A 22,788-nucleotide genomic window follows, 5' to 3' on the forward strand; every position below is an offset into this window, starting at 1 on the left:
TTCGCCGTCTGCCGGCAGCACTTAAAATTAAACTAATAATATAAAAGAATTAATATTTAAAAAATAGAGTATATATTAATTTAATATAGATTAAAAAAATATATATTTAAAATATATAAAATGTTTCGATAAAAAAAATTTTTTAACGCAGTTTTAATTTAAAAAATTGAACTTGTCCAGAAATAAAAGGTCATGATGTACGGATATCTAGATGCGATTATCAGAAAAAGCTATTGTATCTTCGTCTTTGATTGAAATTAATAATTATTGTTTCTGTACATGTATTTTCTTTGTCTTGTCTAAAATATTCCTTAAATTCATTTTTCGAGAAATCAGGAATGAATTATACAATTTTTAAATTTTTTTTTGTTTTTGCTATAACTTCTTCATATATTTTATTAATCATTATTTGCCGTTATTAATAATATTTGTAAATTTTTATTTAAAACGTCTTCGCTTTCAATTGTGATGTTGATAAGTCATGTACTCGTCAAGAACATCACTAATTATGATGAAAATATTTTTTTTTAGACGCCATATTGTACGAAGTGCTGAAACAAAACGACGCTAAAGCGTCAAGTGCGCATCATGCATGATCATGCGTAAAGGCATCCAGAAAGCTTCCAGAATCGCGCGATACACGAGTCACGACGTCCACGATCCACGACGACGCTACTTGAAATGTTGATTTATCGCCGGCATGAGCTGTTGTTGTAATTCGTAAGGTTATGATTATGATGAGGGACGCTTGCCGCCGAAGCTTCGTTGGAATGGCAAACAAGATTTTGTACTTGGGTTTGGTGTTGATATTCATAAATCTTTGCGTAGCCTCTAATGACGATATCGCCAGGTGTCAATTCGGCAAGTCGATGCGTAAACAGGTGCCAGCGGAATCCCTAAACGGCACGTGCTTGCGAGATGTCGTGATGCGTCTGTCGAAGATGCTGCGATCCGTCGTCGACGAAGAACTCGGCGCTTCCTCGTTTCAAGAGATGATCAATAAAATAGAATTCACGAATGTTTCCAGCAATTTGGATACAAAATTAAGTGCCTTAGTTGACAAATTTAATAATAAATTAGCGGTGTACATCGATGCCTTCAATCAAGTCTACGAAGTTATACACCGCGTACTGGCACGCAGTCCACTGCCTAATATTTATTCTAGTCAATTAGTCGATTACGATATAATGGAGATGAACAGAGTTTCAAATATATGTACGGATATCATAAAAGGTATTTTTTATTGAATATATAGTTTTATTCCTTATCAAGATAATGTGATATACTATTAAGTTTGATTACAGAACTTACAAGGCAGTTAAGAAGTCAAGAGTGGAAAAGTATACATATACTGCCAATGAAAGAGCCAGATACAATGTGCGGACCACCTATATTGGCTTATAATGTCGGACCTCTTTTATTATCCCAGTACTGCCATGAAAAAAATGTCATTTTACTTTTGGAACATGGCACATTCATGTCTGAATCTGAGCTAACTTTGGTTCAATTGACAGCCAAAACTATTATAGATATGCTTTCTGAAACAGATAATGTTACCATTGTGGGCCTTGCTCATACTACTCCTCTGCTTTGTAAAGATAGCTTGTTAAAGGCAACAGATATTAATAAGTTTCAATTAATTCGTTATATCGATAGTTTAACTAGAATAGGTAAATAGACAAAGAGTAATTATATTATTTTTTCTTATTTTTAGATTTTTTATTTGAAATATATGATTTGTTTCTATCTAGTTACTTTCAGTCTATTTTGTTTTATTGTTGTTATCGTTTCTATTAATGAAATATACATGTTGTTTATAAAATGTATGCTAATTTTATTCTTTTAATTTTCTTTCAGATTCAAATGAAGTGATGAAGATTGATTTTATAAAATTAACACAAAATCTAAGGGGTGAAGTGCTTATTTTGCATTTAACTAATAAATTACAAAATACATCAAATGCACAAAGAATTTTTGAAATAATTTCGGAACAGTTTAAAGCTTATCTCAAAACTATTATTGTCACAGGTAAGCTAGTTTTATTACTTTACTTTAATTATACAAAAAATGTTTTTATATCATAATGTATTTTCAGATCAGCAAGCATCCACTGTTATTAAGAAATTAAACGACAGTATCGTTATTTTTCCAATGCAAAATGTTCTTGGATATGAGATAGGAAAGCTATTTTCTTGTTTGCAATGTCCTAATCATGTTAAAAAAGATTTTTATGTATCAGACCCATATATTGAGCCATATAGCAAGACAATGACGATATCTATTGGGCAAGTTAGAAAGACTGCGTTACTATCTTTGGATATAAAATTGCGTGATTTCCTCGATGACATAACATATTTCAACGTTGGTTTAAACATATATGCTATATTCTTTGATAGCAAAGGAGTGGTTTGGATGCATAAAAATTTTCCTAGATTCGAGACAATGATTGAGCAACCGCTTAAAGTGCATTTGCAAGATATTGAAAATATAGATAGTCGAACTGTATTGAAGATGATAAATGAGTTTAAAGGAATCATAAATGTAAAGACAAAATTAGGCGAACAGGTAAGATAATACATCTGTAAATATATTTGAGAATAAGATACGAAAAAATTAAAATACAGAATATATTTTTTTAATGTATAATATAGAAGCGGTATAGATGGAAACACTTAAATTATAATGATTTGATAATATGCTTGGTATCGACAACTGAGGAGGGAATTTTACCTGTCGCGAGAAATGCGCCTCCACTGCCAGCAAATATATTACATCATCGTCTCGATCTTATGCTTCAAACTGTCGTTGATAAAGATATATTTTGCATTTATAGAAACAAGATTGTAACTTTGTGTAAGGAAATCAAATCTTTTACTCCAGTTATACTATTTGTAAGACTTGTAAATTTTATAAAAACTCATCTTTTTTTCTTTCTTTTTTTTTTTAGCAACGGGTGTAATTTATTTATCACCATGGTGCTTTCAATCCCCAATGGAACAACTGAAATTACTAGAAACAGATTCAACCGTAAATGTACAAAGCTATATGGCATATCTAAAAGATGTAACGGGTCTTTTGGCTAATCCCGGTTTACATCCATCTGTAAAATCAGATGTAGCGACGCTAGCACCAGTTTTAGAACATTTTAAAAAACAGCACGTCGAGAGTCCATTAAATAAGTTTATTATAAGAAGGTAATTACAAGTAATTATAATTTTACACATAATTATCAATAACTAATAAGCTGATACCTTTATTTTATTTTGTGATTTTAGATATGTTGTTAGTACGGTTAGTGGTGTATTAGAAATATTTCCAGGGATGGTATTGGATTCTGGTTTTGACCCCAAAAGGCGAATGTGGTATGGGAAGGTACTGGAACAACTTGATAAGATGATCTTAACTCCACCTTACTTAGATGCAGGTGGATCAGGCTATGTAGTCACTCTGAGCCAAACTGTCAAATATTCTGTGAGGATTAATGAAAGTACAGATTATGTAATTGCTGTTCTGTCTATGGATGTTACAATGGGTTACATTATGAGATTGTTATTGGAAATGTTTCCATTCTGTCATGATGCAACTGTAAAGTGTTTCTTGATGGATGATAAAGGCTATTTGGTATCACATCCGAAGCTGTTAGAAGCAACAGGCAAGATCGAACAACAACATTTAACACATAAGGAACTTTTAGTGGCTAATGACATATTGAATCATGGAATGTTCGTGAAAAAAAAATCATGCGCCAGCTACTTAGACGGTACTGTGCAGAGATACTATCAATTTAATACGTCGCTTGACGAGGTGCTCACTAATATGGCACATGGCGAACACTGTGTTAGATATCAGGTAGCTGCTGTACCAGGAACCAATATATTCCTTGGTGTTGTGAACATGACTACTCAGTGTAATTTGCTTAGAGCTTTTTGTCCGTGCAGTACGGTAAGTACAATCTCACAATTTTTATTCTAAAACATTTTTTAATTTCTTAAATAATATATTGTATCTGTTTATTAAATATTACAGATGGATCATTCGTGCCTGAATTGTAAAAGTATGGAACAAACTGGTTGTGAATGTCCTTGCGAATGTTCTTTATATTCTTCTAGCTGTATGCAACAAAGTATTGATAATTTAGATTCTTGTCCACCTATGTATGAACAAGGATCTAGTTTACAGACTCTGTGGATAGAGCCGATGAATTTGAAATCGTGCCCAGTTATCAATTGCAAATCATATACGACGGAGAGAGACTGTTTAGGTGTAGCGGATTGTCAATGGTGTCATGTTGACAACGATGGAGAGACTCCTTTGCAAGAACCGTTTTGCTCTGATATGTCCGTATGTTTTAAAGGAATCTTCGGTTCTTTAATACCTTACGGCGATAGCACTTATAGTAAGTTTGTCTTTTTTTTTTATTTTGTTTATTTGCATTAATCATTAGATAATAAAATTATTCCAGATTCGCAATCAACTGACGAGATCGCGATACGAGAGTGGCCATCAATTGGGCCGGTAGCTGGTGGAATTCTTGCACTGTTTTCGATTCTAGGTTTCATTGTGTTTTGCTACAGACTCCGATCAATGTATTTGGGTTTGGAACATCAATGTTTACATATTCAAACCTCACCTGATACATTACGTATGACGCATATTGATGGCGATCCGGAACCAGCAGAATTAGATCAGATTAAAAATAATTTAGATTGTCTCGTGAGAGACAATGTAGCGCGTATATCACCGTACAGAGTTTCTACTAATTACAGAAGACCACCCGGTGGGGACAGTGATCATGGATATAGCACAATGACACCTCACGATGATTCTGAACAACAGACTTTCGCTTCCGAACCCCTATTAGCCGTTGAAAATGATGTCAAATCGGATTTGATTAAACAATCCGGTATCGGAGTGCCTTCTCCTACGACATATTTAGGATCGCCACATCATGTTTTAGCACCTGTGACTGTCCATCGAGATATGGAAACAAATTACTGTTGACTGATGAAACTGAATTTACTGCCATTTATTTAAAAAAATAAGACGTTATTTCCTCGAAACATTAAGCGTGTTTAAACAAACAAAACAGCTAGCCTACTTGTCCAGCAATTGAATATGATTAGTTCTTATAGATTCAATCAATTGCATCGACTCAAGCTAGCAACTTCGTCCAGCTTCAACATAGCCATTGTTTTAAGAAATAATCAATTGTTTGTTCTTTGCAGATATAATCTCAGGACATAAGAATTAAGTGATGAATATCATTTAATAATAGTGATTTATTTTATTTGCGATCTTTGATGCGGAAGATATTGTATTATTTTACTACGAGACTGTTCATATTTTTATTATCAAACGACAAAAAGCATATTTCTTTTATTATGCTTGAAAAAAAAAACGTAACTTATAAACTGTACTCAATACTAAGGCCTTCCACATAAGTGCTAACAAAATATTTGATAAAGTATTAGCCTTCTTAAGAAGTACTAAAAGCGATTGTGCAAGTTTTATATATGAAAATAATTCAAATGATTGCTATATATTAGGTGTAGTAAAAAGAAATCCATTATTTTTCCAATAGATGGCTTTAGTAATCTGTATCACGCGTAGACGAGATACTACTACACCTAATATATATTGAGCGAATAACTTAAGTACATTATAAGTAGATAAAACAATAGAATTATATAAATGGAGCAATCTAGAAATGTAAAATATTAAAGTATATTATTTTAGACATGTTTTTAAATGTAAGATTACAACTTGCCAAGTATCTTTGTGACAGAGTAAGACACTAGTATATTCGAATAGGTATTATATATTCTTAACTACATAGGATATAACATGAGAGACGAGATTCACTTGAAAAGAATTCAGTACTTTAAAGCAATTGACATATATTACATCTTGTATATAAATTAAGAGATTTAAAGTTGTTATTATTAAGTATAGAAAATTAATGATAATATGAAATATTTATGCTAGTAATGGCAACTTCCTGTTTAGACATTGAATTTTAGCTTAATGTTTGAAATACCATGCCATTATCACGTTTCAATTATTGAGTCAGATGAGTGAAGAGTTTATTGATGATTAATAATCTAAGAGATACAAAGACAATGAAATTTTTTTTTTTTTTCGAATTTTTTATAGTGTATAAGACTGTCGGCGGTTGTACGTTAATTCCTCTTAGAGATCTAATAAGAATCTGGACATGAGAAAGTCACTGTTGGTTTTAACAATTCCGGAGAGTGAGAGAGAGAGAGAGAGAAAGAGAGAGAGAGAGAGAGAGAAATAAGCAAATGATAGTAGGAGAAAGAAATAGTAAATGTTCTTCCCTCTCAATTTTGTTAAAAGTATTACTCTGCATACAAAACTGCTGCTCGTGTCCAAACTCTTATTAGAGAGGTTCTCTAAGCTTCATGACTTACTCTTAGAAACGTCATCCTATTTCTTTTTTTTTTTTTGATAGATATATACAGCGTACTTATTATCATGATTTACATAAATGACAACGCCAAAACTTTACAAATTGTACAAAATTTTAAAATGCTGTACATAGAGAATCTATAATGCTATTTTTATTATTACTTTTGTATCTCTTTTCTTTATTTCTATGCGGGTATATTTAAGCATTTTTCTTGTAGTAGTACATCTTAATTTTATTAATTCAAAAAAAATCTCAATGAAAATATTGAAATAACAAAAGTAAGAGAAATGTGGAATAATATGTCAATAAGAGAGTATAAATTCCAGTTGTCCATATTAATAGGCCTGTTCTTTTTATGTATAGTTGAACTTTATGATGCCAATACAAAACATAAACGTAATGTTTAAATGTCTTAAATATTCATTGTATTTTTATATAGAGATATTAAAAGTAAATTATACAATCGCGATAAGAATAAAAGTTACATTATTATAATAGTTACAGTGCAAGTTTTTTTTATAAAAATATTATTTAAAGTTATACGATTAACGTATTTTATTGACATAATACAATACACTTTTGTTTATGCGTATTTTGCGCGTACATTTTAACAAACTAACATGATCGTAATTCCATTTTTACATTTTTCAGTTAAAAAGATAGCAGCAAAATATAGAAAATATTAGGATGTAATTTATATCAAGTCTGCATAACTGGCTGCTCTCGGACAGCAAATTCGACAACTCGGTCAAATTAATACTCTAACACACTTATTACTACATGTATCGTCGACATATACAAACGCTTCTATTTTAAAGAAAATTTGCCCGCGGATAACGTTGTATTCAGCAAGTTGTGCAGGCTTAAATTATGCCGACAATGGCGAGGATTTACATGAGATTTGCGTATACCATCCTGACTGATACTTATAAAAAAAGAACATCTACCGATGTTGTTATTACTAAGGATGCAGTATAAAATACTGTTGTTTTATATTGATCTTTTTTACGATGTATGTATAATGCGTACAAAATTCGTGCCGAACGAGAATTTATATATTATATCAGTATTTTTTATTATTAAAATCTGTGCATTTTACTATTAAATAGAAAATATATCATTGCCTTGTATCCCTTTTTGCACAACATAACGAAAATATTGCGGAACGTGTCTTGATTTTACAAAAAGGGAAGTTTGTGGAGAATATTACGTTGTTCGTATACGTAAAATGAAATGAGATACTTTTATTATATTATTCTGTCTTATAAGTAATTCAGTACGAGGTACATTGATGATCGACAAAATTATTATGATGACTAAGGTATAAAGTCTGGATTCTTTCTTAAGATTACAAAGCCTTCCATAATTGGTGTCAGTGGTACATATTCCTCGGTTGCAAGTTCCGCTCTCTCACCATATGCCAACAACACTGGAGTGGTGTGCGTTTGAAAGCCTGTGATGGTCTTCGGTTTGCCCGCTTGACCGACAACATCAACGGCAAGCCCAACTCTTACTGGTACAGCTAATGGATTCAGGTCCTCATCGAATGTTACTAGCATTCTGGGTTGCATTGCAGCAGCCAGCGTATACAAGAGGTAATGTGAACGTCCGAGAATAACTGAAAGTATATATATTATATATTATAACATTAATAATGACAAGTTATATCTGATATTAATAAATAGTGAAACCCAGGTCAATACATTAAACGAGCTATAGTTAGCAGTACTAATTAATAATATTTATTAATCACAAATTATAATTTTCCGATGACAAGTTTCAACGGTACGTTTTGATTATACTTAATCCTCATTAGCCGCAGAAATACATAAATACCCAAATATCTAATTATATTAACATATGAGGACCGTGTCACATTCGAGTTACAATAGATAATATAACAGATTGCTAAGAATCATCTCATCTTTGTGTTACAAAGATATCGCAACTATATCGTAATCAAACTTAATAAAAATAAACGATATAGTGAAGAGTCATGATTCCGAACTAATTCATCGGTTAATAGCGAGAAACGGCAATCGGTATGAATAAATGAATGAATTCTAGTCATATTAATAATGTAGCTTGATGTCAAATCATATAAAAGATTGTATATACGGCCTTAATAATATTGGTAGATAAACTAAATAGAATATCGTCAAAATTGAAACTATAAAGACATTAACATGTAACTTAAAATTATCTTTAACACTTAAAAATATATGGTAAACCGATAATAAGTTATAACTTTATGTACGTGTATAAAAATTTCATTAGAACAAAAGCACAACGCGAAACATAAATAACAAACGCTTTAAATTTATGCCAATTAAGAAAATTAAATAATTATCAAAGAATAAAGAATAAAGATTATGCAATACTTAACGGCTCCACACAATAAAAGGAACAGAGAACAGAGAATAAGAATTTCAACTTATCAGAGATGTATTGTGGAATACACAGTTTCTTAACCGATGAATTGGTTCGGAATCATGACTCTTCATTACATCGTTTATTTTTATTAAATTTGACTACATATGATATAGTTGCGTCCTTTGTAACACAAAGCTGAGATGATTCTTAGCAATCTGTTATATTATCTATTGTAACTCGAATGTGAGATGATCCTCATAATATGTTAATATAATTAGATATTTGGATATTTATGTATTTCTGCGGCTGATGAGGACTAAATATAGTTGAAATGTACTGTTGAAACTTATCGTCAGAAAATTATAATTTGTGATTAATAAATATTATTTAATACACCTAACTATAGCTCGTTTAATGTATTAACCTGAATTTTATTTATTAATTTGTTGTAAGTTATAAGAGAAGAATTGATATTATTTATATTGTAATATATCTGATATTATTTTTAATATGAAAATCTATGAGAATTTGAAGAATTACTGATTGATCAACTGTAGAGAGATAAGAAAATAGTGAAGATTCTTCTTTGTTGTAAGATCTCTGGAAATTGATTGTCAAATTCGTTACATCTTCGTAAATCGTAACAAGAATAGCTTATCTGCTTGCTAGTAATGAAATACAGTTATCGAAGAACATATCTTTGCATCTATTGCATCAAGAATATATATACTCACTGTTTTTTACATCCAAGAAACCGATCAGCGTCGACAGAAGACCGGCTAGAGCAACAGGGCTGAGCAGCTGTCTGTCACTATGATAAGGCGACAGAGTGAGCGTGCCCTTACCCAGATGCGTCAAGCCTTGTGCGATGCGCACCATGAAGAGATTGTTGGGATCCTTCGCGTGGAATTGAGCCAGCTGTCTCAGCATGGCGGCTAATCGCGCATTATTCGTGCCAGCACCGACCAGTCCCATGGCGAATATTGCGTTGTGTGCTACCTCGGGATCACTATCGTGCGAGAACTTTGATAGCGTATCCAAGATGTTTAGTTTTGGATTCGATACAGAGATAAGACCTAGGGCGAGTGGTACCGAGCGACGAATCACGGGTTCACAATAACGCAGCAAGTGGCCAAAAGTTCTGTAAGCCATCTCGGCACCAATCTCCTCTCCCATAGCGATCAGGGCAATGCCAAGAACGGCGATAGCCTGTCTGGAACTGAGATCTTTCTCTTTCTCCTCCTTCTTTTCCTCTTTCTTATCTTTGTCTTTACGCTCGCTTTTTTCTTCCTTCTCGTTACTCGATTCATAGTGCTCTGAGCAGATGTGCAACAAGTGTTGGATCTTGAGGACATTTCCTGTACCAGCATATGCACATACCTCCACCAGTGTTGTCGACATCGACCTGAATGGCTCATGAACTATCTCTAAAGCTGCTATGATAGCTTCTGCCGCTTCCTGTTTACCTAGGAAGCACAATCCCAAACCAAGTGCCAAAAATCGCGCGTATGTATCTTTGAGATCAGATTCCGACTTATCCATTAACGTGTGCATAATCGCTGTAGTGACATAAGCGTTACAAGAACCGGCAGCAACCATTCCTAATGCTAAACCAGTCATACCCAAGACTTCCCAGCTTGACTTAGTGTCACTGAGAACCGGTGTCAGCAAACCTAACACGCCTTCTCTGTTTGAACCGGCGTACGCAATACCGAGACCGACAATGGCGCCAATGCGCATAGTATTGCTACTATGCAACACATAGTCGGAAAGCAGAGCCAAGGCAGGATCACATTCATTCCTGACGCCGCAATTGACAATTCCGCAAGCCAATAGAGCGCCAGATTTGATATAGTCTTCCGATGAATATAAATATTTATCGATCGGCGTCAAGCCACCATCAACGTCCCATAGTAAGATCAGACCTAGGGACGCAGTCGCACTCAGCATGCCATGCTCCTTGTTTTTGTATAGCCATTTGTTACCATCCTCAATCAGCAGTTTATCGTGGCCAAACGCAGCGTTTACAAAACCGTTGACGAAACTTGCTGCAAGATTTTGCCGTGCTGAATCAACTTGACCGCCACCAAATGGTGGTCGCGAATTCTCCAAGTGAGATTTATAGACATCCTCAGGTGTCTTTGGCTCCATTATATCCAATTCTCGTGCCAAATTCAGGAAGTGATTGTTCAAGTGCGAGTTAGACATTATCTCAAAGAGGTCATCGTCTTCTATCGTAGCTTCATGTAGTTCCAGGAAGATTTGCTGACGACCTAGCATAAAGGCCAGTTGCTTTTGCACAGAACTAAAAAATCAAACATAAAGAGTTGAGCCTTGTGCTTGGAAAATATCAATCATTATCATTATAATAATAATAATAAGAAAAACTAAGTTATTAACCTCAATGGTAATTTAGACTTTTTTTGTCTAGACATTGAAATTTTTTTACTGTTCTAGACATTCAAAAAAATTCAGGGTTACTTTTCAATATCTCTATTACATTATCAAATAGTTTTTAACTCAAATGTGAAAACCTTTATTTAATAAAAATTGAAATTTGAACAAAAACCAGGGTAAAATTGAAAAGTAAATTTCGCTTGTTTCAAAAAAGAAGCAGTTCGCAGGATTAAAAAATATCTAAACAAAAAGATCAGAAAAAGTAAATTTTATACTTACAGATCTCGACAGTTTGTGAAAATCGATTCAATAAGTGGCAAATCATTCAGTTGCATTGCCAGCCTAATTGCTTGTGGATATTGACCAAATTTACGATATAACTTGCAGGCGACATGAAGAAGGGTGCTGTTCTCTGGATCAGCTACATATGATACGCAACTCGTAAGATAAAGACATACTCGCTGATAAGCACTTTCATCAACATACTGTTCCAGCAAGTCCAACCTCTCAATCTCCATTAGAAGGTCACATGCTTCTGTTTCTGCATTATGTGCCATGTTGTAGGGTACAATCTCGTGCACCAGAGCGATAAGTTTCTTGTTCGTTGCTTCAACGTTGTCACCTGTTACCTCGTCCCATTCTCCTGCTAGTTCTCCTGACAAATGTCTAACGTATTCATGTCCCCATTCACCGATTGCCAGTGCAGAACCCATTAGTCTATATTTTAAACACTCCCGGCCCTCGCCCATTGTCATTGCCAAAACGGAAATAACGTCTGAACATAATTCCTTATTTTTTACATTGGTCATTTTTTCATGTATATTTTTCATAGTATCATAGTGAGGTCGCATAAATTTCAATGGCTTCGGAACACTTGTCATTGATGTTGTTGATGCACGAATATGTGAACGCAAGGATTCTAAGGCAGGATAGTGCAGTTTGGTGTTAGCATCTTGCATGCGCTCCACAAGTAAAGTTAATTCTTCCTGTAGAAGCTTATCTTCTTCTGACTAAAGGACAAAATCAAGTTTTTATTTTATATTTTATATACAATTTTTATTTGTTTTATATATATCTAACTTTCTCTTCTAAATATATTAGATTGTATGTCAAAATATACTGCCTAATATTTAAAAAAATACATACATTCATAATAATAAGATCACTATTAGAGAAAAAAACAAAAGAAATTACAAGGAACTATCTAATAACAAGTTATTACAAGGCAAAGATAGCCTACTTCAATTTAATGTAAATTATAGGAAAAACGTTGAATTAATAATTTTATTTATATAGTGATGCAAAAATTGCAAATGTAGATTTAATCAACGATATTAAAATGTCGCTGTTCGATGACAACGCAACAGTATCCAATGCAGGTTAATTTCTTACCAGTTCATTTTTATCGTCTTCTTTGCCATTCTTCACTTCTTTAACTGGTTTTGCTTCTGTTTTGGTGCTTTCCGGCATTTTATTCACTTATTTTATACACAAATATATGAAACAAACACACGATTCCTTCTTCAATTCTCTAGTTCGAAGTTTGAGGTTACTAAGATGAGTATTCAAGAGGTTTTGCGAGTCACCATCATGGACACGCTATATAGAGTGGCGACTGTACTAATACTAATTTAAAACACAGGATTCACAAACATGTTACGACAGCCGATTGAGCCTTTATACATATGTATAAAGAAAATTAAATAAAGAGGAAAGAGAATAAAAAGATAAGAAAGAAGAACAGAAGTTTGAAAAACTGGAAAATATATTAAAAAATTCACAAGGTCTGTTCTTTTTAACTGAATTTCTTGTACCATTTATCTTACATAGAGTTCGTCTTTTCTTTTCTTTCCAAACGTGGAAAGAAAAAGAGAGAAAATTAACACTGCAAAAAAATTTAACTGAAAAAAGTAGACCTATTATTGGGATCTATTATTAAATAATGATTAAAAATTAATGATTAGTCAGTAAGAAAACTAATTTAATAATTTCAAGTTTAATGAACTTTACTTTAATTGGTGACCAACTTCCAATTCAATTTTAATCTTAATTTCTAGGTACTCTGATATGAGCATATTTTAAGATGTTTTAAGACACCAAGATCTAACCTCAATAATATTTGGCATTTCTTTACTTATTTGAAGAAAAAAAAAAGAAAAGAAAGAGAAAAGAATTCACGTATATGCCTATTTCACTTCGTGTGCAAAAAGTACAAGTAAAGTAAGATGCAATTACGGAAATTAAACATTCGTCAATATTCGTTGAATTCCGTAACTGTTCGTTACTCGTCACAGGGAGTGTCTAGCTAGCGATGTAGCGTCGCAGGTTGCTGACTCAAAACTTGTGATTTTATTTAACGTATTTTTTTAATTTTATCTTTCTTCGAAAGCTTTATTCGTTACATAAGATCTAGTACATTTAAGTGAATCCGATATCCACATTTGCAGCGAATACCTTGATCGAATTATCGTCCGCTGAAACATGCGAACAAGAATACCATGAATTAACAAAGTGTCATCGTCAGGGAGTGTCTTCAAGAGCTTCGCTTTGTCAGTTCTGTTGAATTTCTCGAAGTCACGTATCAATGTTGTGACATTCTCAATCGAGAAATTAATAAAATACTCGAATCTTGAATCTGGAAATTATAAAATGTCTGTTGTATAATTACAAAATGTCCGTAATGATGTCTCGTTTATTAATTACTGCGGTGTTTTCGCTAATCCTCTCACTTCCCGCGTTTGCACAAAATATCCTATATGGAGAAGAGTACAAGTGTCCCCAACATTGGATACAATTCCAAGAATCGTGTTATCGTTTTGTCAAAAGCCCGTTGAGACCACGAGAAGATGCACGTAGAAATTGTCAAGCATTCCAAAGTGATCTGCTTACCATTAATACAATGGAGGAGCATGGGTTCGTGCTCTATCAATTATTGTGGCAAGATCCACAACATCGCAGATGGTATACCGGAATCAAACTCCAAAATGGCCTATGGATAAACGAGGCAGACAGTACGACATTGATAAACATGGATAATGCTTTTCTACCTGAGGACAATATATTAGGAAGAGATTATTTAGCGTATTCCTATTCCAATAGTCTCCAGCGTTGGGGACTAGAAAAGGTTACTGGTAGAGAAGAATTGTTGTATATCTGTGAAGCACCTATTGCTACTCTTCACAACTTGGTGGAAGAGGATCGTACTTATCAGTATGGAATCAACATTGACAACCCACTTCAAATACCAAGGGGACCATATTTTATAAAACAGCCTATAAACAAAGTATTCGATCAGTCAAAGAGAAATGTAAGAAATGATGTCTCTTTAAGCTGTTTGGCAGGTGGTTATCCTACACCTACTTACGAATGGTTCAGGGAGACATATGTAAATGATCTACTTGTTGCAATAAAAATAGATCCTCTTGTAGACAGAAAATTTACTGTGAGCGGTGGAACACTTATCATCTATGATCCGAATTCGGTAAGAGATCTTTTAGTTTCTTTTTTAAATATCATATATTATTTTTAAACTTATATTGAGATATATCAATTAATATATTAAGTTAATATATAAATTAATGAACACCAATAATTTCATTATTCATTGTTTATAGAAAATAGATTCTGGCTTGTATCATTGTAAGGCAACTAACAAATTTGGCACAATTATTTCTGAAAGCGCTGAACTGTCATTCGGATTCATCAATGAGTTTAATTTAAAACGTTCCGAAGAGCGTGGAGATAATCATTGGGGTAAAGTAATGTACTGCGATCCACCACAGCATTTCCCAGATGTATCATATTATTGGGTGCGTGAATATTTTCCCAATTTCGTCGAGGAGGATAAACGCGTATTTGTCTCACATGATGGAGCGCTTTACTTTTCTGCTTTGGAAACAATTGATCGAGGAAATTATTCTTGCTACGTTCAGAATATTGCATTCGATATCGGACGTAATGGTCCATTCTTTCCATTAAAAGTGGACATGCACTGTAATTATTTTGGATTTTATTTTACGCATCTAACAAAAAGAAAATGACATAGTAATAATTTTCTAAATTTTTCAGCTTCTTTCCAACAGTTGAAATTTCCTAATAATTTTCCAAAAGCGTTTCCAGAAGCACCAATAGCTGGAGAAACTGTTAGATTGGAATGCATTGCGTTTGGATAGTAAGTTATTATCAATACTTTGTCTTATATTTCTTTTACATATATATGCGAATGTTTTTTCTCTATGAAGAGATGAAAGCGATAATGAATTTTTTTTAACTTATCAATTTAAGATCATTGGTGCAGTCTACTAAAGCAAATATATTGAAAAAATCTTTTATTTTTTGAAATTGCAATTAAGTTACTTACATCACTACAGTTTTCACCTCTCTATGTATGGATTTTGTGAATATAATAAATAATTTATTTCCCTAGTCCTGTTCCATCATACAATTGGACAAAAAGAGGTTCTATTTTGCCGCGTGGAGCATATACAGCAAATTTCAATCGGGTATTGATATTACCTCGTGTACACGTAGAGGATCAAGGCGAATATGTTTGCCGAGTGTATAACGACAGACTATCCATCGAAAATTCTGTGCAGTTGACCATACAGGCGACGCCTAATTTCACCATCCCGTTGGTTGATAAGCACATGGATGATCATGCGGATTTAACTTGGACCTGTGAAGCATTCGGCATACCGGATGTCACTTATAGTTGGTTTAAAAACGGAAAACTCTTGGACTCTTTATCACTTGAAGAGAGAGATCGTTATACTATACAAGATAATGTACTAAATATACATCATGTGGATTCTGAAAAGGATCAGGGCATGTATCAATGCTGCGCGAGGAATCAACTGAGAACAACGTATTCATCGGCTCAACTTAGAGTCTTGTGTGAGTACTTGTATATTCTCTTTCAATATTCAACTGTGCAGTGTGAATGAAAAATAATGAATCATTAGATTCTTTGTATTATTAAATGTAAATATATGACACTATATAATATCTCTATCTATAATATCTCTTTTTTTTAATATCTGTTTCAGCATTGAAACCTTCCTTCAAGAAACGGCCTATGGAATCTGAGACATATGCGGCGGAAGGAGGTAACGTTACTATTATGTGCAATCCCGAAGCCGCACCTAGGCCGAAATTTATTTGGAAGAAAGATGGGAATATAATCGGATCGGGCGGTAGGCGAAGAATTCTAGAAACTGGAAATCTTATTATCAGTCCGGTATCACGAGACGACGAAGGGACATACGTGTGCACAGCAACGAATCAGTATGGCAATGATGAAACCCGTGGACGACTGATCGTGCTACGTAAGTCAATCATTTGATACTCAAAGAAATCTTGAATTTATAAGAAGATACATATTTACGCAAAAAGATATTAACAGATTGTATTAAATTGTATATCAGTAACCAAAAAGTAAATTTGATATTTATTGTTTATATTGTTTATATTGAAATTTGCGTTATATCGTAAAAATTTTAGTTTTCTATATAGCAATTAATTTATATATAAATTTAATTTATATATGTAATTATATAAAATTATTATACTGGCTCTTTGCCCTTCTTTTGTACCACATTGTTATATAAAATTGTTTATACATGCAGGTGGACCACAATTTGTCCAAAGATTGCCATCACAGATAATTCTATATTATAATAATAATCTGACATTACACTGTTTGGGTCATATTGACGAAATGTTAGATATAGCGTATATCTGGACGCATAATGGTATGCGTATACGTGATAAGGATTTGCAGAATAATCCGCGATTAAATATCGATGGCGAATATTTAAATATTATAAATGCTACATTCACTGAAGCTGGTGAATACGAATGTATCTTGAAAAGCGCCGTTGGCGCAATATCGAGCAAGCTTAATCTGATCGTACAGGGACCACCGGGACCACCTGGTGGAGTACAAGTTATGAATATCTTTAAAACTTCAGCCACATTACGGTGGAGCGACGGTGCCATGAATGGCAAACCAATAACTATGTATACAATCAGTGCGCGAACAGATTGGAATCAAACATGGTTTTCTCTCGTAGAAAGTAAGTTCGGTATATTTCATAATTATGATTTCTTACAGAAACGATTTCAATAATGAGTATTTATTAATTGATGCTTCCAACATTAAATTAAATATTCCAACGCTTTTTCATTATATCTGTTTTCTCTTTTAGTCTAACATGAACACGTATATGACTGCTTTTAGATATTACAGCTTTTGAAGCGGATAGATACAATGGCCGAAAAGAGGCGAATCTCGAGAACGTTCTGAATCCTTACTCCACTTATGAATTCCGTGTGCTTGCCTTTAATGAATTTGGTTACGGCCCGCCGTCGTTACCCTCACCTCGATACAGCACTCCGTCCGATAAACCTGCAAAAGCACCGTCGAATATTAGTGGTGGCGGAGGAAAAATTGGTGATCTCACGATCACGTGGGATCCTCTCAATCCGTCCGATCAGAACGGTCCTGGAGTCTATTACAAGATATTCTGGCGTCGCAAAGGATATGAAAAGGAATTTCAGTCGTTATCCCTGCAGGAATACGGTAATATCGGTAGCAGTGTCGTGCCGATTCCACAGCAGTATTACTACACAGAATACGAAGTGAAAGTACAAGCGATCAATGCAATGGGCGAAGGACCTGTATCTAATATCGAGACAGTCTACAGCGCGGAAGACATGCCGCAAGCTGCGCCGCAATTAGTGTACTCCATGAGTTACAACAGCACTAGCTTGAACGTTACTTGGCAGCCTATTGAGCAGACCCGCGAGCGAGTGCGAGGCAAGCTGATCGGTCACAGAATCAAGTATTGGCAGAAGACTATTTCCGAAGAGGATGCTACTTATTACTTATCACGCACTACTCGTCCTTGGTCTCTTGTTGTTGGATTGCAGCCAGATACATATTATTACGTAAAGGTAAAGCTGAAAAAGATACAAAGTTCTTGCATTTCTATATGAACTACTAAGAATATACTTAATAAATTTAAAACACGTACAATATAACATATTAAACAAATTTAACTACAAAGTGTTAATAGTTTGAAATATTTATTATATGTTATATTAATTATTTAAAGAATACATAAATAGAAAGACATTTAAAATATATTGACAAACTTATAAATTGTAAGGAAGATTTAAATGAGGATCAAATTTCTTAAAGGTAATGGCCTATAATTCTGCCGGAGAAGGTCCGGAGAGTGAGCGATTCCTAGAGCGAACTTATCGCAAACCACCGCAGAAACCACCGTCCTCAGTGAATATATATGGTGTAAACCCATCAACGATAAGGGTCGTCTGGCGTTATGTGACACCGAGTCTGGAGGAAGAACCATTGATTGGATACAAAATACGTGTATGGGAATACGATCAAGACATGAGCACAGCTAATGACACGATAGTACCAGGTGGTTCTAAACTAGAGGCTTATGTCAATAATCTAAGTCCAGGCAAGAGATACCGTCTAAGAGTGCTCGGATTCAGTAACGGTGGTGACGGTCGAATGTCGAGTCCTACCCATTCATTCCAAATGGGTGACACTGAAGCTTTTAGGAGCAGCGCTGGAAGTAATATCTTAGACATCACTCTGGGGATAATTTTCTTGTTGCTTTTACGAATCTACGATTACATATAATATAACATCATTAATAACTGAAGGCTATAATGATTAATAATCATAATTTCTACAATTCTCTTAAAAGCTAAAGTATTTAATGAAAACAAATGTTATATGAGATTTAACAATTAGATCTTTTTACCCAATGAAGTTGATATTATGATCTGCTAGATTAATTTTTGACGGGCTAAAAATTAATATTGCTATGTCGTTAGTAATTTAATGATGTAATCGTTTTTGTTCTTATCGTTTTAACAACGATAGGCTCTCAAGTACTTCCGTAACTTATTTTTTAAGAAGAATTATGGTACTATGAGACTGAAACCGATCTGCATTTGACTCAAATATTGCGAAAAATAATACACAGTGAGTTCAGCATAATTTTTATTCTATATGATGAAAGGAACATATCCTGTGTCTATAATATATGTTTTTCGGCATATATATTTAACTTTAAAACTCACAAACGCATGTATTTTTTTTATCATGCAATTAATATATTGGGTGTACAAATAAGTTCTTATCGTTTTCTAATAGTTGTTATCAGTACTGCATGCATGTAATTTAAGATGGTAACATATCTAAGTATTAGGTACCTAAGTAAAGTTTAAGATTTAGTATATTACATTAGAGTGCAGTGCACTCAACAACAAATTTTTTTATTGCAATTTATTGAAAATGTCAAATTTTGTGCCAACAAAACGACATTTGCGGAAAGTTTTGCTGCATTATTTTATTTTAAAGAAAATTGCTGCTGAAAGTTATTGTTTGCTTGTAAAAGCTTATAGTGAACATAGTCTGGCTGAAAATACTTGCAGAGAGTGGTTTAGAAAATTTAAAAGTAATGATTTTGACGTGAAAGATGAAGGTTCTAAAAAAAATTTGAAGATGCAGAATTGGAAATATTACTGGATGAAGATCCGTGCCAAACAGAAACAGATTTAGCAATAGCATTAAATGTTATTCAACAATGTATTTCCCAACGTCTACATGCGATGGGAATGGTTCAAAAACAAGGAAATTGGTATGTTATCATCTTACAAAATTACATGCACGCAGTACTAGTAATATCTATTAGAAAACAATGGGAAATTATTTGTACATCCAATAATTATGTATATATACACATACATATAATTATGTATATATATATATATATATATACACGAAGTAGCAAATACATATGCAAAATTTATATATTAGGTGTAGTAAAAAGAAATCCATTATTTGTCCACTAGATGGCTTTAGTAATCTGTATCACGCGTAGACGAGAAAGCCATCTATTGCAAAAATAATGGATTTCTTTTTACTATACCTAATATATTTTTATATATTCATATATATACTTTTTATTGTCATTCTTATAAACTTTATAGATGCTAAACTTCAAATGTTAAATGCCCGTTATTCAAAATTTTTCAAGTCTTTATTTCATAATTTTAAAATAATATTCTACCTCATTCCATGGTATATTTTCGAAATAAGTGAAGTAATTTCGAATATATCACACATACGTTGAATAATATCTAAAAATAATTCAGAGATACAAAATTTGAGATTTAAATTTCTACTCAGATTATTAAATCAGCAATAAAAAATAGGTGAACATGTTCACTTTATAATGTACAAATTGTACTATAAGACATTCTACTTGTTAGTAACAAAAACAACAGCACATTAATAATAAATGTTTATGCTACGCTATTATGCTTTGTAAACATAATCTATCTAAGATAACAAAAATATGCATGTCCAGAATATATAGATGCCATTTGATCTAATGCGAGATAAATAATTATGAATTTTTGACAGAAAGACGTAAAAGGATTAATTCGTAAAAAATATATTTAATGTTAATGAATATCATACTATATATATTAATACACAATTTACTAATGATTAAGAATTAATAACAATTGATAACAAATAAGAATGATGTAACGTGCTAGTGTAGAAAGCAACGTAATTTTCCGTCCATATAATATATACAGAAATAAAGATTGAACACTTGGCTAATTTTGACAATACTGCGAATTTGTTAATCATTGAATTATTCTAATACTGTATTATTAAAATTTTAATTAATACTGAATTGAATATTATATCTATAATACAATTTTTTTAATTGCGTTTATATATATTTAATATTATTAATATTTTACATTTTATATCATTCTCTTTATATATATTTTCAGAGTTGGCAATATGTTATTTGTAAGGTCGTTACAAGTTTTTTTTTCGGTAACGAATGAGTAATGTAACATTTTTGGAGTAATGGTAACGATTTCACTAACTACTTTCATCGTTACTTTATTTTTAGTCACGAAAAAGTTTTTTTAACTATATCGTATATATATATATATATATATATATATATATATATAAAATATAATATAATATATATATATAATATAATATATTTTATATATTAGGTGTTGGAATTAATTCGTAGCGTTTTTAATGAAAGAATGTTATTTATTTCACATGAGCATTAAAAAATACATTAATGAAAGTACTTCCCATCACTTGTAAAACGCTACGAATTAATTCCAACACCTAATATATATATATGTATATATATATATATATATATATGCTATTATATGTATTTGGCGGTAAATATTCTGAAGAGAAATCAGAATTCTATCTTTTAGATAAAAGCTCAAAAACAAATATATATATATATATATATATCAGTTTTTGAGCTTTATTTCTCTACTAAAAGATAGAATTCTGACTTCTCTTCAGAATATTTACCGCCAAATACATATAATAGCATTTTTTATTGGCATAACTAGTGTGCACTCAATAATGCACTTTAAAGCCGTTGTACACAAGTCGACGTAAAGATATATGTTTAATAAAAATATAAAAGCGAGTTAAATCGCGAAATCCCCACTACATTTTATTATGCTATTTGATAAAATATACTTCGAGCATTTTATCAATTGAGATATCCCATTTTTACATTCAGATTAGAATAGTGTACAAAGGGTTTAATGTGCACTGAATTCTGCCATTGAAAAATGCTTTAGAAATATTCTATTAGTGTCAAGAAAAAAAGTAATGAAAAAGTAATATTCGTTACATTTTGAGTGACAATAACGATAACGAGTTACTTTTGTAAATCAGTAACAATAATGAATTATTTTTTAGGAAAAAGAATGATAATAAGTTATTTTTATGAAGTAACGTTGCCAACCTTGTATATTTTATATCATTCTCTTTATATATATATATATATAATTTATTGATTAAAAAATTTATAAAAAAATGTGATGGTATTAGAATAATTCAAAGATATATAAGAAAAGTTTTTTTTTATATAAACCAATAGTGTTCACCAAGTGTTCTTCTATAAGATATAAAATATTATATATCATTAATTATTGTATTATCTACAATAATTTAAAGAACGTATATGTTTTGATATGTTTCTTTTTATATTAGTATACAACGAAATTCATAAATGTGTTTATTAATTTATATTATATTTAAGTATACAGTCAAACTCTTACTACAAATGCTTTGAAACATTTGATTGACTAATTACAAGAAAGAATTTTATTAATTGACCGATCAAAAAACGCTTTAAAGTATTTGTAGCATCACGTTGACGTAAATAGTATTTAGTTCATACGCAATGCAAATAATGAAGAATAAGAGAATGATAGAATTGCTCTAATTGTTGGTTACCTATATCGGTTGCTTAATTAGAAGCAATTAGAAGTAATAGACATCAGTAGTAATATCAATTTCTCCAATCTAGTATTTTCTTGTTTTATACATTATTATGTACATGTATTGTATCGCAGATATATATATATATATATATATATATACACACACGTATATAATATACATTTTTTACAATTGTAACTTGTTCTTTACTTTTTGTAACAATTTTATAACATGCCTATATATTTTCAATTAT

At 32.3% G+C, this 22,788-nt stretch overlaps 3 protein-coding genes across 3 annotated transcripts; 2 read left to right on the forward strand and 1 right to left on the reverse strand.

Moving 5' to 3' along the window:
- Nucleotides 1-383: 383 nt before the first annotated feature.
- LOC105147517 (VWFA and cache domain-containing protein 1) lies at nt 384-6,847 on the forward strand. Its single transcript, XM_011058585.2, has 9 exons — nt 384-1,233; nt 1,305-1,670; nt 1,858-2,028; nt 2,096-2,565; nt 2,652-2,853; nt 2,948-3,194; nt 3,276-3,942; nt 4,027-4,396; nt 4,463-6,847. The coding sequence occupies exons 1-9, from the start codon at nt 729-731 to the stop codon at nt 4,999-5,001; spliced, it is 3,537 nt and encodes a 1,178-aa protein (XP_011056887.1). The 5' UTR covers nt 384-728; the 3' UTR covers nt 5,002-6,847.
- A 120-nt stretch (nt 6,848-6,967) lies between these two features.
- On the reverse strand, nt 6,968-12,787 carry Rpn1 (regulatory particle non-ATPase 1). The gene is made up of 4 exons (XM_011058583.2): nt 12,593-12,787; nt 11,480-12,210; nt 9,538-11,108; nt 6,968-8,048 (listed from the first exon to the last, which is right to left on the reverse strand). Exons 1-4 carry the CDS (start codon nt 12,668-12,670, stop codon nt 7,747-7,749), a joined length of 2,682 nt encoding a protein of 893 aa, XP_011056885.1. The 5' UTR covers nt 12,671-12,787; the 3' UTR covers nt 6,968-7,746.
- Nucleotides 12,788-13,486: 699 nt separating this feature from the next.
- LOC105147515 (contactin) lies at nt 13,487-22,784 on the forward strand. Its single transcript, XM_011058582.2, has 8 exons — nt 13,487-14,681; nt 14,815-15,193; nt 15,269-15,371; nt 15,627-16,093; nt 16,246-16,524; nt 16,825-17,274; nt 17,439-18,154; nt 18,402-22,784. Exons 1-8 carry the CDS (start codon nt 13,872-13,874, stop codon nt 18,870-18,872), a joined length of 3,675 nt encoding a protein of 1,224 aa, XP_011056884.1. The 5' UTR covers nt 13,487-13,871; the 3' UTR covers nt 18,873-22,784.
- Nucleotides 22,785-22,788: the final 4 nt, after the last annotated feature.

Source organism: Acromyrmex echinatior, chromosome 4 (genome assembly GCF_024713525.1).
Source record: "Acromyrmex echinatior isolate Ae372 chromosome 4, ASM2471352v2, whole genome shotgun sequence".
Taxonomy (NCBI): Eukaryota; Metazoa; Arthropoda; class Insecta; order Hymenoptera; family Formicidae; genus Acromyrmex; species Acromyrmex echinatior.

Coding starts and splice junctions, on each gene's coding strand:
- LOC105147517 (XM_011058585.2), top strand. CDS start 729: ATGATTATGATGAGGGACGCTTGCCGCCGAAGCTTCGTTGGAATGGCA. Junction 2,566..2,651: donor AGACAAAATTAGGCGAACAG/GTAAGATAATAC, acceptor TGTATAATATAG/AAGCGGTATAGATGGAAACA. Junction 4,397..4,462: donor TTACGGCGATAGCACTTATA/GTAAGTTTGTCT, acceptor AAATTATTCCAG/ATTCGCAATCAACTGACGAG.
- Rpn1 (XM_011058583.2), bottom strand. CDS start 12,670: ATGCCGGAAAGCACCAAAACAGAAGCAAAACCAGTTAAAGAAGTGAAG. Junction 12,211..12,592: donor AAGACGATAAAAATGAACTG/GTAAGAAATTAA, acceptor TTTGTCCTTTAG/TCAGAAGAAGATAAGCTTCT. Junction 11,109..11,479: donor TTCACAAACTGTCGAGATCT/GTAAGTATAAAA, acceptor TTGATTTTTTAG/TTCTGTGCAAAAGCAACTGG.
- LOC105147515 (XM_011058582.2), top strand. CDS start 13,872: ATGTCCGTAATGATGTCTCGTTTATTAATTACTGCGGTGTTTTCGCTA. Junction 14,682..14,814: donor TCATCTATGATCCGAATTCG/GTAAGAGATCTT, acceptor CATTGTTTATAG/AAAATAGATTCTGGCTTGTA. Junction 15,194..15,268: donor ATTAAAAGTGGACATGCACT/GTAATTATTTTG, acceptor TAAATTTTTCAG/CTTCTTTCCAACAGTTGAAA.